The sequence below is a fragment of the Brassica napus genome, chromosome A7, assembly GCF_020379485.1.
Source record: "Brassica napus cultivar Da-Ae chromosome A7, Da-Ae, whole genome shotgun sequence".
Lineage (NCBI taxonomy): Eukaryota > Viridiplantae > Streptophyta > Magnoliopsida > Brassicales > Brassicaceae > Brassica > Brassica napus.
The window spans coordinates 4656352-4670710 of NC_063440.1; the positions used below are offsets into that span (position 1 = coordinate 4656352).

Sequence of the window (14359 nt, forward strand, 5' to 3'; positions counted from 1 at the left end):
ATGGGGTTCTACTTCTACCTCTACGTATCTATGCTCAAGTTGCTTTACAGTGGTTCTGTATATAGTTATAACCACTTGTCGTTGCTGTTAGCGATAGGGGTAAAACCAATTTACTGCGGAAAGGGATGAAGAAGAAAAAAACGCAATTCTGTTGACCAAGCTTGTTGCTTTTGTCATATTATTATAAGAATATTCGTTTTCTCTTTGTAACGATGTTATGTAAGTTGTTTCTAGCCAGAAATAGTTTGTGAGAAAATTAAATGTGTTGTGGAGTGACTAGATAGTTTTAGAAATAATAATGGAATTGGGCCCTCCACTAGTACAGAAACTACACACAATAAAGTTTGTTACCAAAATAGAAAGTTTAAATATTAAACTGACCTTTTATCGACCTCTCATTTTCTTATGTGCAGAAATAATTGGAAAACTTAACTACAAACTGTAAACTTTTTGACGAAAAAACATAAGAGACTGGGCCTGATTATTTCATTCAATTTGATTTTACTTTGAAAAACTAGATAAAATGGCTTAAAACAATCAAATGTTTGACAAGAAAAGAAAAAAAACTATGCAAGTTTTCTTCCTTTTCATTATTATAATATTTGTTCCTTTTCATTTTTTTTACATATAATTCCTTTTATTCTTCATTACTCGGCAAACCCGCTGATCCAGTTACAGATAACAAACTAGGTTTCTAACAAGCCATCAGAGATGAGTCTTCGTTATCACTATCAGAATCAAATCCATCCTCGAGAGATGAATATGCACTGTGCGCAGGTGTCGTAAACGGTAAAGGAACTCTATTGATTTTCCTCTTACGAGATTCCAAGGAGTCGAATGAACTGCATAAATTCCTTCTATTTATCTTTTCATATAATTCCTTTTAATTATCTTTTCATATAAGATTCTAGTTTTTTATAAAAAGTTGTTGAAAAAAAAAAATCTTTTCATATAAGATTCTAATGCATAAGCTCACCGCATTATAAATTATTTCAGCTTCACCTTTTCACTCACCTCCGCCTCAACTCTCTTTCACTGAACTCTGTCTCACTCAACTCGGTCTCATTCATCGCCTATCTTTCACAAAAGGACTTGAATATGAGCAATATACAGGTTCGATATATTTTGCTAAAATATTTTGTTTGTTTTTTGAATTTAATGATGCAACTTCTGATTTAGAATTTCTAATAATACCTGGGTCATCATAATATATATCAAGGTTTAAGTTTTCCATTTTAATTAAAACTTGATGTGTCCAACTTCAATTAGGGAAAATTTGCAGCCAGTTTCCAGTGCTGTGTTCTGGGCGTTGGACAGCTGGTTGCCTGGAACACCATTCTGACTATTTCGGACTACTACTACCAGGTTTTCCCGGTAAGCTGTCAACAATCTTACACCCTTAAAAACCTAACTTAATTCTTGATGTCTTACTTTTATTCTCTACTTGTGTATGATTTTATATGGGTATCATTAATTATATATGTATTTTGTTTTCAATGTAGATAATGTATCATATATAGCGTTTTTTTTTTGTCTAACTTGCTTCAATACCTTGTATACATTCCACTGCATGGGAAATAAATTTTGGTTTTTATGTAACCTTTACAATAACCAATATCTATGTTTAAAACATACATAGTATTATACTTTTGAATAGGAACGTTAAGTATGAAATCATTTTGATAAAAAGTTCAACTATGAGATCATCTGATAAATATATGATATATTATATACATATACATACATATATATGGTAACAAACATTTTAAAAAGTTTGAAAATTAAACATTTTCAAAAAAACAAAACTTTAAAAATTAATTATTTTATCAATGAAAATCCTATAACACTCTTACTATCTTAAGGAATTAATACATATACTGTGCAAATTTTATAGTTTGACATATTCCGCATCTATTTAAATTTTGATGTTTAGTTTTTTTTTATCTTTTAATTACAAATTTACAGGTAGCTTAACAATTATTATACAGTCATTTTTCTAATAACAATATACCCATTTCCGTTAAAACTTTGACGAAGTCCCCATTTGTATGGATAAATCAGCCCTGGTATAAATCCATTTTGACAAGTTCCAAGACCGTGTGATTATAGTAGTTCCAAGTCCTCCGATAGCTTTTGGAACACCACAACATCAAATGATCAAGATCAAATCATTATTGTGTTTTCATTGATCAACCTTATAACAGTTAACTTTTTAGAATGAATACAGTAGTTAACTTATTAAAAATAATTACAAAGAATTCTTTCAAATATCTCATAAAGAATTATTTCAAATATCTCATAATTGCTTCAGTGATTTCCATAAATGAAAAAATATCCAATAATATCTCAATATCTTTTTAAAATCTAATTGACCCTTTTAAAACATTTGCAGGACTACCATCCGTCTCGAACGCTGACGCTCGTTTACCAGCCCTTTGTTCTGGGAACGATATCAGTATTGGTTTTTGTGGGACAGAAAATCAAAAACCAAAGGAGAGTCTTCACCGGTTACTGCCTATTTGTAATTGGCAGCATTTTGCTACTAACGGTATTCTCTTTATAAATAAGTTTTTCTTTTTGGTTTTATTCTCATCTAAATTTTTCGTTTAGTCCTTAAATCGTGTCTGATAGTTAAGAACACATATGTCTTTTTTTTATTACATTAGTTAAGAACATATTTTTCTTTGATTTTGAGCTTTCTCATTTATATTAATATTTATAATTTGACAGGTTGACATCGTAACCAAAGGAAAGGGAGGAATAACCCCGTTTCTCCTTTTATCCATTGTATCGGCGGGATTTGGCGTAGCCAACGCCCTTGTCGAAGGAGCAATGATAGGCGACCTTAGCTGCATATGCCCCGATCTTATCCAGCCCTTCGCCGCAGGGCTTGGTGTAGCAGGAGCCATAACGTCAGTTTTAAGGCTGCTTACCAAAGCAGTCTTCCAGAACTCCCGGGACGGCCTAAGAAAAGGGGCATGTACGATTCTTAATCTATGAATTACACAAGCAGTTTAATTATTTGGATATGTATGAAAGCTCGCTAATTTTTTTATTGTGATGAATGTAGTATCATTCTTAGCCATTTCACTCTTCATCGAGCTAGTATGTGTGATCATATACGGTGTGATGTTTCCGAAGCTGCCCATGGTCCAAAAGCATCGAGCACGCTCGGGTTCAAACCCAGTGGAACCCGTTGAGGAAGTCCCACCACTATCCAACCAACAACTGGCGCATCAGAACTTGGACAGGGTTATAAGTTTATTCCTGATATACGCTTTGACGTTGTCAATATTTCCCGGGTTCCTCTACGAGAACACGGGAAAGCATTCGCTACATTCGTGGTTTGTTCCTCGTATACGTTTTAGTTACGATTTCTTTTCCTTTTATCACCTGATATCTTCTAATATATTTATTGTTTAACAATGATTTGTAGGTACCCTCTCGTCCTCGTTACTTGTTTCAACTTAAGCGATGCGCTTTCTCGATACATCACTATGGTCAAACCCCTTAAAATGCAATCAGGAAAAGTGATAGTAGCCTCTGTTCTTGCTCGAATGTTGTTCCTTCCCGCCTTTTATATCACCGCAAGGTACGCAGATCAGGGTTGGATGATCACCCTGACATCCTTCCTAGGCATTTCAAACGGTTATCTTACCGTCTGCGTACTCACGCAAACACCAAAGAGAACTTACAATGTAAGTAGTTAACATTTAAATTATTATTTTCTGTGTACTGAAAATTATGAAAAGAGACATCATAAATTGATACTCTTCTTTTATGTGGACAGGTATCTGAAGCTAATACTCTCGGCAACATCCTTGTAGCCTCGATGCTTGGGGGGATCTTTGCTGGTGTCTGCCTTTCATGACTTTGGTTGATCGGCAGCAACAAGTCCTTTTAGTTCCTTTTTATTTATATCGCATTGTATTGTTTAAGGATTCATCGTAACTGCAGAAAACGAGGTTTCACGAGTTTGTCTTTATCATATCTTATGCTACCTCAATATGTTGGGAATTTATGGTAAAATTAAACAAGAAAAAAGGGAATCCTCCACAAGAGTTTTGAATTTTCATAAATTTTAAGCAGAAAATAATAATGAATTAATAACTAATACTTACACATTTCGTTTTAGTTTATTTTCATAGTTCTGTTCTCTGAGCTCATAGGACACATTCAAAGTTAATCAGGAAACTGTTTTCTACCTAAAAAAAGGAACAATTAGCTTAAAACCAAAGAAAACTAATGAAATTAGTAGCTTAATACCAAGCACAATAAAAGTTGCTACTTCGTTGGCATAGATGGTTTATTGTAATGAGGAGGTTAGCCTTAGAAGTTCTGTATAAACTTGAGCCTGTAGCGAAGTACAATTAAAGGATAAGAGAGAGGATTTTGTTTGATTTGCTGATATTTTGGATATTGTAATGATTTGGTTATATTTTCCTTGGTAAATGAAAGCTGTACTGTGCATTGTGAAGCTTAATCTCCTCCACAACATGTCTGACACATTCGGCACAGCTGGAAAACCGAATCTAGAAAAAGATATGCATCATCTACATATTGTGTAAGTCGATATTGTGCACTGTTCTCTAATCTCTGAGGGTTTATAAAAGAAGGTAAGTTTTATCAATCTTTGATAGTAAACTTGTCTGAGAGAAGAATCTGTGCGAGAGGTATGAACTATTCGTAAACCTTAATACTCCATCATGATTCGGTTAGCGTGAAGAATGCATTCATGATATCCTCCATTTAATGTTAATTTTTTGTGTCATGCTATAAAGAAACATGAAGTTTTGAAATCAGAACTTTTGGACTTATTAAAGACACATCTTTTAGGGGAAATATGGAATATAGCCTGATCCCTAAAATTTGTGGACATGTAAATGTTCATATCATATTTTGATTTTTGGAATTTGGGAAGATACCTATTGTTTTGTGTATACATGGCGCATGAGATGAGGCGTTTGTTGAGAGTGTGGCATGCAAAATAGAGAAAGAATGAAAGACTGCATTGGCAATTCGTCCCTGAGCCATATGACTACAGGTACACTATTTACATAGAGGACCCTGAGATCCTGGATGGTGTAATCACGACTGTCAGGAAACATTATGGTCTAGCTTAGCAGACACCAATGGTTATAACTTATGGTGTACAAGATTGGATGCTTTTCCCGAGCGGCCTAGCTCCTCCTTTGACTATAGGAACGACGACAGATCTTGTCAAATTGGTAACGGAGAGGCCCTGGCTGATGGAGGTAACATTGTTGGTGACTTTTGGATCAAAGTGTGTAGCAACCTATCATTTTAACCGGCGGTCCAATTTCATGATTGGTCTAACAACTTATGTTGTAGATGAAACACATGATGCTAGATCAAAAGCTGAATATGAGAGTAAGATGTTGGATCTTATTCTGTTTTTGTGTATTTGCAACATCGATAAATAAGTGTAGTGTTTAACAAATATGATGTTTACTATTTAAGGTTTGGCGTATGGAGAAAGGCTAGCAACTAGTGAAAGATGATCAGCCAGATAATTGAGGATCAGGAAATGCTAGTATTCCACCGTGTTGCATTGGAAACGGGAATTGCAGATGAAGGACAGCGTGCTCCAGTTAACACCCATGTTATGACTGGAACATAGATAATACAATTCGATGAGGAAGATGACATGACTGATGTTCCCTTAACAGTGCAGCGTAATGGTCCAGCAATGCTATCTCGAAGCCGTAAGTGCCGTCTTTTAATAAAAAGATATTAAATCTGTTAAATGTGGATATTGGTTTGGTTTTAAGTTTTTTTTTTTGGTTTTTAATCTTCTAAAATATAACTATTATTTTAAATTAATATTCATTTTAGTTTATTCGGTTAAAATATTTGATTTATTTGGTTTTTTTCTATAAAAATAAAAAAATAATATTATTTGTTTATTTTCATGTTAGGAATTTTAGATAGTCGTCAAGTCGAACCAATAGTTTCATATTATAGTTTCAAAACAGATAATAGTTTAAGAAAAAGAAAAGAAAATTATTAAGACAAAACATTTCACTACAATTTGGTCGGTAGTGAAAGAAGTATTAAGAAAAAATATTTCAAGTTTCAAAAAATTTAAATATTTCAATTGTGGTGAATACTTAGTTACAAGGTGTTCACATCAAGGGGCACATGTATGTGTATGTAAAGTATATAAGAATAGTTGACAAATATATAAAGATATTGTTAATTAATATTAAATGACATTTTTGTGTAAAATAATACATGAAAGATAAAATTAAAATTAATTTAAAATAAAAAAAGGCCTTGACATTAGTCATTTTTTTCATATAAAGAAAATAAAACTGTATCCGTAAATAGAGGTGGGCACTGATTGAATATCTGAGTATTTGGAAGCATTCGTGTCGATTCGATCTTTAGCCACCTAGATATTCGGTGACTCGGATATCCGAAATTTTTTAGAATTTTAAAGAATATCCGATTTGATCCGTAAATAAAATAAAATTTTAAAAATAACTGAAAAATTAATAATAACATTTTATTAAAAAATAAAACACTATTTAACTTATAAAATTTTAGTACCTAATATAATAAATTTAATTCATAAAAATATTGTAAAACTGATATAAAGTATAATATATATAACATACATATATAATTACTTACATATATGTATATAAATGCATATAACATATCGAATTAGATATCTGTTCCTTAAAATATTGGCATTTGTGATTTGATTCTTTTTGGATATTGTATTTTAGTATTTGATTGGTTTCATAGAGACACGGATATCCAGATTTTTTGGTTCAAATCAAAACGGATAACGAATTAAATCAAAATTTCTGAATATTTTGCTCAACTTTATCCGTAAACAATAAAAATGATATATATATATATATATATATATATATAGTTTGACTTTTGATACGTTATCTATTTTTATTCGAAACAAAAAATCCAGAGTTTTATTGGAACCATGTATGTGAGTTTTATATTAAAAAAGTACAAAGTACATAGTGTGAACACATTTATGAATATAGTGTGAACGCGTTAGCATAATTATTATCAAATCATTGTGAGGCTGCCACGTGTTTATTATTGTGTGAATGCATTTATTACAATGCTTCTCTTTTAATATATAAGGGATGGTTAGACCCATATATAAAGGTGCCATACATATATAAATGTGAACACTGAAGCAAGCTAACTATTTAAAATGATGGGTAAATAATTTACGATATAGTTATGTATATGATTACTGGTAAATTAATTTAGGCTAAAGGGTAATTGTTTACTATGATTGGGTCCATTTTATAATGCAAAGCCATACATATAAATGTCAACGATGCAGCAAGCTAACTATTTTAATTTACTACCTGTTAATTAATTTATGTTACGGGCTTATTTTTTACCCTTGTTCGAAAACTCTCGCTAGGTGCTACGCGTGCGGCACATACCGGCCGAGCGATTTATTAGAAAAGAGGAAAAAAATCGGGGAGTAATCGGGAAAGAATTTTTTTGTACTTTTATATATATAATACCTTATTTATATGTATAATACCAAATATTTATGTATAATAAATACATGTGTATGTATAAAATATCATTGGTACTAAAATAGAAATTTGTAAATACATATCAAATTAGATCACAAAATATAATTATGTCTATTGCAGTTCAAATATAGTATATTTATAATAAGGTTTTGTGGAATATTACAAATAAATTAATGTGGTCCGGTGTTAAAGTTTTCAGTAAGTTACTTATGTCTATGTTGTAGATTCGATTTTTTTTTTGTTATTTAAATATTGACTTTTATTGTAGAGAGTTGTGAATCTCAACATCCCACATCGGACGTTTGTAAACTGGTGCAGAAGGAATGACTAGTATAAATAGAGCACGTATTATAGACTTTAGGAAACTCAATCAGGCTTTAAAAAAGGCAAAGCCCATTTTTATTGGGCTTAACCTAGAAAATTTTGTTATTAATCGTCAGTTAATTCGATTTAATAGCGCATTATTTTATTAAGCGGCCGGTTTGTTCTTTAGCGATTTACCAAACCGATTGGTTAAAATCGCCACGGTTGGACTCCGAGTTGCGATTATCTGGCTGCAAAACCGGCTACTCGGCCGAGTTTTTGAACAAATTTTTTTACTATGATTGAGCCCATTTTATAACGTGAAGCCATACATATAAATGTCAACGATGTAACAGCCTAAATATTTTATAAAGACGGGCAAACACTACAAAAAAACCTCCATATTAGCGCGAGGAAACCACTATCATATGCCTGCGATAGCGTATTATGAACTGCTATATCTGCTATAATAGTTCTCCCTTATTATAGCGGTTTCTCACATGCTATCGTAGTGAAAACATATGATAGCAGTATTTTTGTGTTTTCTGTTATATTGTTAACATTATAATAGCGTTGTTTCCGACGGTTACATTTGTTATTTCAATAGCATATCTTGAAGGCTATAATTGTTTTTTTCATATTGCACTATTGGATGTTTTACTTTTCTATATTACAGCGGTTTTATAGATGCTATTGGTTAATGGTTAGTTTTTTTTTGTAGCTAATACAATATGTTATTAGTAGTTTGACGTATACCACAACCTGTTTGATTTGTATTGAAAGACACACATTCATAAATTCAAACGCACAACCTACAATATTCATTGGAAAAGAAGTATCAAACTACAAGTCGCAATCCGACACATTACTAGTACAACACATACATAAATGCATCACTTAGTCTAAATCATCCAAGCAGAAAGAGTAGTACATTAGACCTGAGAGTAGTTAACACAAGATCACTTTCTCCTTTGGCCATGCAGTGCAGGTGCCCAGTCCATCTCCCATACACTCAATCTCAGTAGATGGCAGCCAAATCTCTGCCTTATTCATCTTCACCACATCAATCCAGACTTTAGCTCCATTAGGTCCCAAGGGAACAAAGTGCACTGTTTGTTCCGGGTTGTCTGAAGCCCAACGTCCTTCTGCAACGACCTGCTTCTTTCATGTAATAGACATGAGCTTGCATTTCTGATTCTCTTTGGCAGCTTCATTTTGACTCTGATGCTACAATGTTTGCAAGACAAACCAATATATCTCAGTGAATAAGATAACAAAAAACAGCTAGTTAATACCATATACAACAAATTCACGTATGATCATCAAATGTGAGAAGGTGCTTCAGTTTTGTTAAGGGTAGCTTTTGGAGATTGATCGCTTGATTTAGAGCGTGGTGATGCAGAACACATAGCAGCTTTTGCAGATTGTGCTTTAGGAGAAGATGGTTGATTCTGAAGAGGAGATCTACGGCATGGTGACTGTGGTGTTTTCGAACACACACTTATTGGCTGGCCAGACTACAAAATGCTTAACCAGAGTCCGTAAGGTAAATTATATCTGGTCTAGGTCTCCATAGAAATGTATCAGGAACATGAACCACATCCACAAAATCTTTTACTACATTAGGTCTTGGAGGCAGTTTGCATTTGTTCAAGGAATTGGAATTTGAACTCTACATACACATGGAAAAGACAATATAAAAATGTTAATCAAAACAGCAACATAAACTGAAATAATAAGGTGGACAATAAGAAATCTTACCCTTGAAGGAATGTCTTCAGTATATATCCCCTCGTTTGACATAACACATTTACTGGCAGGCCATGAAATCATCTCCCCAACCGCGTGCTCAACAATAACATACCGGTAGCAGGCCTCCAAAGAAATGCATCTGATTTGATTGCAGTCTCCATTTTTGTCGATTTTTTAGTACTCTACTTAAAATGAGAATGGGTTTTGCTAAAAGGGAAAAGAGACATAACATTGGCGCTTATGTTATTTTCTCTTATGTTATTTTTTATTGCCGCTCACTAATTTTTGCCAATGTCGTGTTTAACTGCTATTAATAAAAACCAAAAACCCAAATTTGATTTTCCATAGCATTTTAGAAAATACTGCTATAATATTGTGCTATCAATACACATTTTTTGTTAGTGAAATAATTTACAATATAATTGAGTATATTATGATTGGTTAATTAATGTTGTAACTAGTTAATTATTTACTACCTATTTACCTTATACGATGAGCACTAACATGTTATATCCATAGGTGGTGAGGCAACAACCAATCAACAACAGCCCCTTCAACCGGCGGGAGTGTCAGCTAGTGCTGTATGCTCATATTAACCTTAAGCAACACTCTCAAATAAAATATCAATTGCAGTACTTAAGGATCGAATCCACATAGAGCGTGGGAACTCAATAGATAAGATGAATAGTAAGAGAAAGCTAGGAAATATATATTAAAACAGTAAATAAAATATTAAATAAGCAGTAAATAGGGTAAATGAGATGTGTTTTCACAGATAAAACGAAGGCTAGACTCCCAGAGGTGTCCTTTCTTTAGTAATTCGTTAACCTCAATTCTTAGTGCGACGCAATCCTCCGTTTTTTTGACCTTGGTCATTGTGGAATTCGGACCACCGGTTTGGGTTCCGGAAAGAATCAGGCGCTTTCATTTTCTCAGACCACTTGACTTGTTGACCCATCTGCCTTAGGACATTAATCAGCTCCGGTTTCGATATGCAAAGATGGGAGATATCGGTAGGTAAGTTGATATGCCACTGCAGGACAGGTCCTGTCAAAGTTGAAACAAAACCCTTACACATAGTCCCTTCTCTAAATTCCTTTTGGAGGGCTACAATGAGCATTCAATGCATGTACTGGGCGACATGATTATCCGGGTCGCTAGTGCCGTCAAACATCCTCATACTGGGGAAATAGAACTTTCTTGGCATCTCTATCAAGCCAATCTCATCCCCAAAGGGGGTATCGACATAGGAACTCGGATCACTCCTCCGGATCGAGGGAGCCTGTAGTAACCCGCCTGAAGGGGTAAAATGGTCGAGATCGACAAAGTCGGAATTTGGAGCCGAGCTTTTGGGAATCGAAGTATGATGGAGAATGTTGAGTTTTGATCATATAAATCTTAACATGGTTCGGCGAAAATGGAAGATTGGTCGAGCATCTACTTGGTGGTCGAGTCGCGGGCGATAAGGATTGATCGAGAAATTTTGAAGAACGAGGTAGTCGAAGAATTGATTCTGAGTGAACCATGAGTCAGATGAGCTGCTTGACCATGGTTAGACAATGTGATAGATTGATCAGAAGAATGTTTTCGAAACATCATGTTTTTGGAACCACGACGTTTTAGAAGCTCGACGTTTTAGAAGAAGGATGTTTCTTCAGCAAGAAGTTTTCTGCAAAACTTCGTATCAGCGGAATATTATTTTGAAGTCATCGGAATCAGGATGGGAATTAAGCAGGACGGGAAGCAAACACGACGAGATCAAAGCATGACGGGAAAACCCAAAATTGGATGAAAACCCTAATTTCAGTATTATGGAAGTTTTCGATGAAGCCGGAGGCTGGAGAAATATTTACCGCCAAGATCAGAATTCTTTCTGGAGTTTATCAAAATTATTCAGCGAATCAGAACGGGAGTGGAAAAATAATCGGGATGGATCGCAGGTCAAAAATATGCAGGAAGGACCAAAATCAGACGAATGGACCGAGAAGCTCGAGGTGGCTCGTCGCATGGAATCAGAACGTGGTGTCAACTGTCCACCAATCTGAGTGTCTACAGAAGCTCGAGGTGTGGCCATGCATGAAGCAGGAGCATGCAAATTGACATGTGGAACACGAGGTGGATCGACCAAGCACGAGGTGTCTCCGCGCATGCAACTGAAGCATGATGATCGACATGTGTGTACTGGTGTGGCGTCTTCCATGCACTCCAGGCATGCATCCTGAAATGTGGGAGGAGGTATGTCGTCCTGCATGAGGCTGAGACATGCAGCCAGCCAGGTGGAGCACGAGGTGCGGCCGCACAAGCGTCCGGATCCATGCGGAGCGACACACGGGCTGCCACCAACCTAAAGCTGATTGGTTGTTGTCTTCTATAAATACCCCACGACCCCAGATCATTTCTACACATCCAGAGCTGCCCAAACCAAGTTAAAAATGTGAGAGAAAAGTAGAAAAAGAAATCAAGAGTTTACGAGCTATTTCGAGAGTTTTAGAAAATTTTCGAGACCAGTTCTCTACTGATTTCGAGTCAGTGCCTAAGGAAGGTTCTGCCCAACTGAAGGTCAATAAAGTGAAGATCAGTTCAGATGGGAAGCCACTCCAAAACGTGGGAAGAGAGAGAGAGAGAGAGAGAGAGAGAGAGAGAGAGAGAGAGAGAGAGAGAGAGAGAGAGAGAGAGAGAGAGAGAGAGAGAGAGAGAGAGAGAGAGAGAGAGAGAAAGAGAAAGGAAGTGGTCGATTGTAGAGTATGGTCGATTCTGAAGATTGATACTCCACCGAGAAGACCAGTTTCGTCCAATCGACGATTTCTACGATTGTGAGGCGGAAGCTCTGTCCAAATCAGTCCGTCCAGGCCAGTCAGTTCCATTGATGATCAAGTGGAGGTGCTGTTCAGAGTTGGTTCAGTTTCACGGGTTCAGATCAGTCGAAGTTTTACTCGATACTCCACCCGGAAGTCCGAAGAACTGTCTAGAAGCTACAGAAGGTTGTACTCGAGTTGAGTTCAGTCCAGACCAGTATCAGGGGAGGTTATTTCCAAGTAAAGATCAGTGCAGTCCAGTCCAGTCAAGTCGTCTGTTGGGTTTTGGCAAAGTCTTTTCCTATCAACCAGCTGCTTCTCGCCTAGAACACTGTGAGTTGACTTGTTTGAATTCCACTTGGAATTTAAGGTAGGTTTGTGAGTTGGCTTGTTTGAATTCCACTTGGAATTTAGGGTAGTTTTGTGAGTCAGTTTGTTTGAGTCCCACTTGGAATTTAGGGTAGATCGAGTCTGCATATAGAGTAGAATACTCACATTATTGCATGGTAGAGTCCTTAGGGTTATTTTATTTCTGGAATCAAACTTAGTTTAGCAAGGGCTAAGCTGAGATAAAAAGAATAAAGACTGAGTTAATAACCTGACTAGGGCTAGGGCTAGATGAATCGTGTTATCTATTCTATTGTTTTGACATGGTTGAGTGTAAGTTTTGTTATCTTTAAAGATGGTTTTGCACCAAAGTTTTTGTGGTCTTTTTTCATGCCTGCCAGTGAGCTTAAAATAGGAAAGAACCCTCTGAAATTAGATAGTTATATTAGATGGAATAAGATGATTATATATTACAAAATCCTGATATTACATCCAAACTTGTAATACACAGTATTTTATAAAACTTATATAGTCCATGAAAATAAGCATGAAAATAAGCATTATACCCTCTTATTCTTCATTCTTTCATCACTGAAAGGATGATTTGACAACAAGAGACGAGTCCAAAGAACCCATCATCTATATGACGTTAAAATTTAAGATGCAAGAATGTATAACCTAATAAGACTTGTTGAAACTAACAAAACTTTTGACAACTTATTTAAACTTCAACTGATTTCGATTGTATAGAACTTTGTTTGTATATGATAAGGACTTGATAGATCGTATATTGATTATTGATGTTAGAAACCCGAGCACTAATGGTATTTGACAACTATATTGTTTGCTAACGTTAAAACATATTTATAATTCAAATCCCAAACAAAACTTGTAGGATGGTGCTGGATACGAGGCATGGAGAAGCCATTATTTGTGACAAAGATTTCTCATTTGATAAGACAAATGGATATAAACTTGTTTGCTTGTTTACATTGGATTAATAAAACTATACACGTTTTATTCTTACTAATTTTAAACATATTTGTTAATTAACTTCATTCCTAAACCGGATACATATAATATGTTTTTCTGCGGTTAATATTTGATTCGATTATCTGTGCTTATAATGTTAACTTCCAAGTTTGTCAAAATTTTACAAAGGCAAATGATATCACTCAAATTATCCTAAGTAATTTATGATTTCTTAAATAAGAGGTTGAGTTGTAGTACTTAGGCAGGACCGTCTCAAATTCTACGGAGACCCTGTTTAAAAAAAAGGCCCTATTAATAACCCGAAATAGTTTATGTTTTTCTCGCAAAATATTGTTATAATATATAATAAATAAACCAATCTAATTTGAGTGGAAGAAACATTAATTGGTTTTATAATTAAAACCTTATGAAAAGCACATCTTTGAGACTATGAATTTTTCAGTTTCCTTTTTTTTTTGATTTTTTTTTTTGTATCCAACAATCATGAGTTATAATCTATAAAAAATAATAGAGCAATAGAACATGGATAGTGGTTAAACCAAAAGCCGTAGACTCTTGATTTGATTAAACAAGAAGTTGGAGACTCCTCATTTTTCTTCTCGATAGAAGCTTAAACTAGTAGTTGTCAAAAAAAAAAAA

General features: G+C 34.7%; 1 protein-coding gene across 1 annotated transcript; it reads left to right on the plus strand.

Moving 5' to 3' along the window:
- LOC125576097 (equilibrative nucleotide transporter 3-like) lies at positions 1 to 3871 on the plus strand. Its single transcript, XM_048735449.1, has 7 exons — positions 1 to 99; positions 1270 to 1374; positions 2393 to 2548; positions 2731 to 2980; positions 3071 to 3344; positions 3437 to 3698; positions 3791 to 3871. Exons 1-7 carry the CDS (start codon positions 1 to 3, stop codon positions 3869 to 3871), a joined length of 1227 nt encoding a protein of 408 aa, XP_048591406.1.
- The last annotated feature ends 10488 nt before the right edge of the window (positions 3872 to 14359 follow it).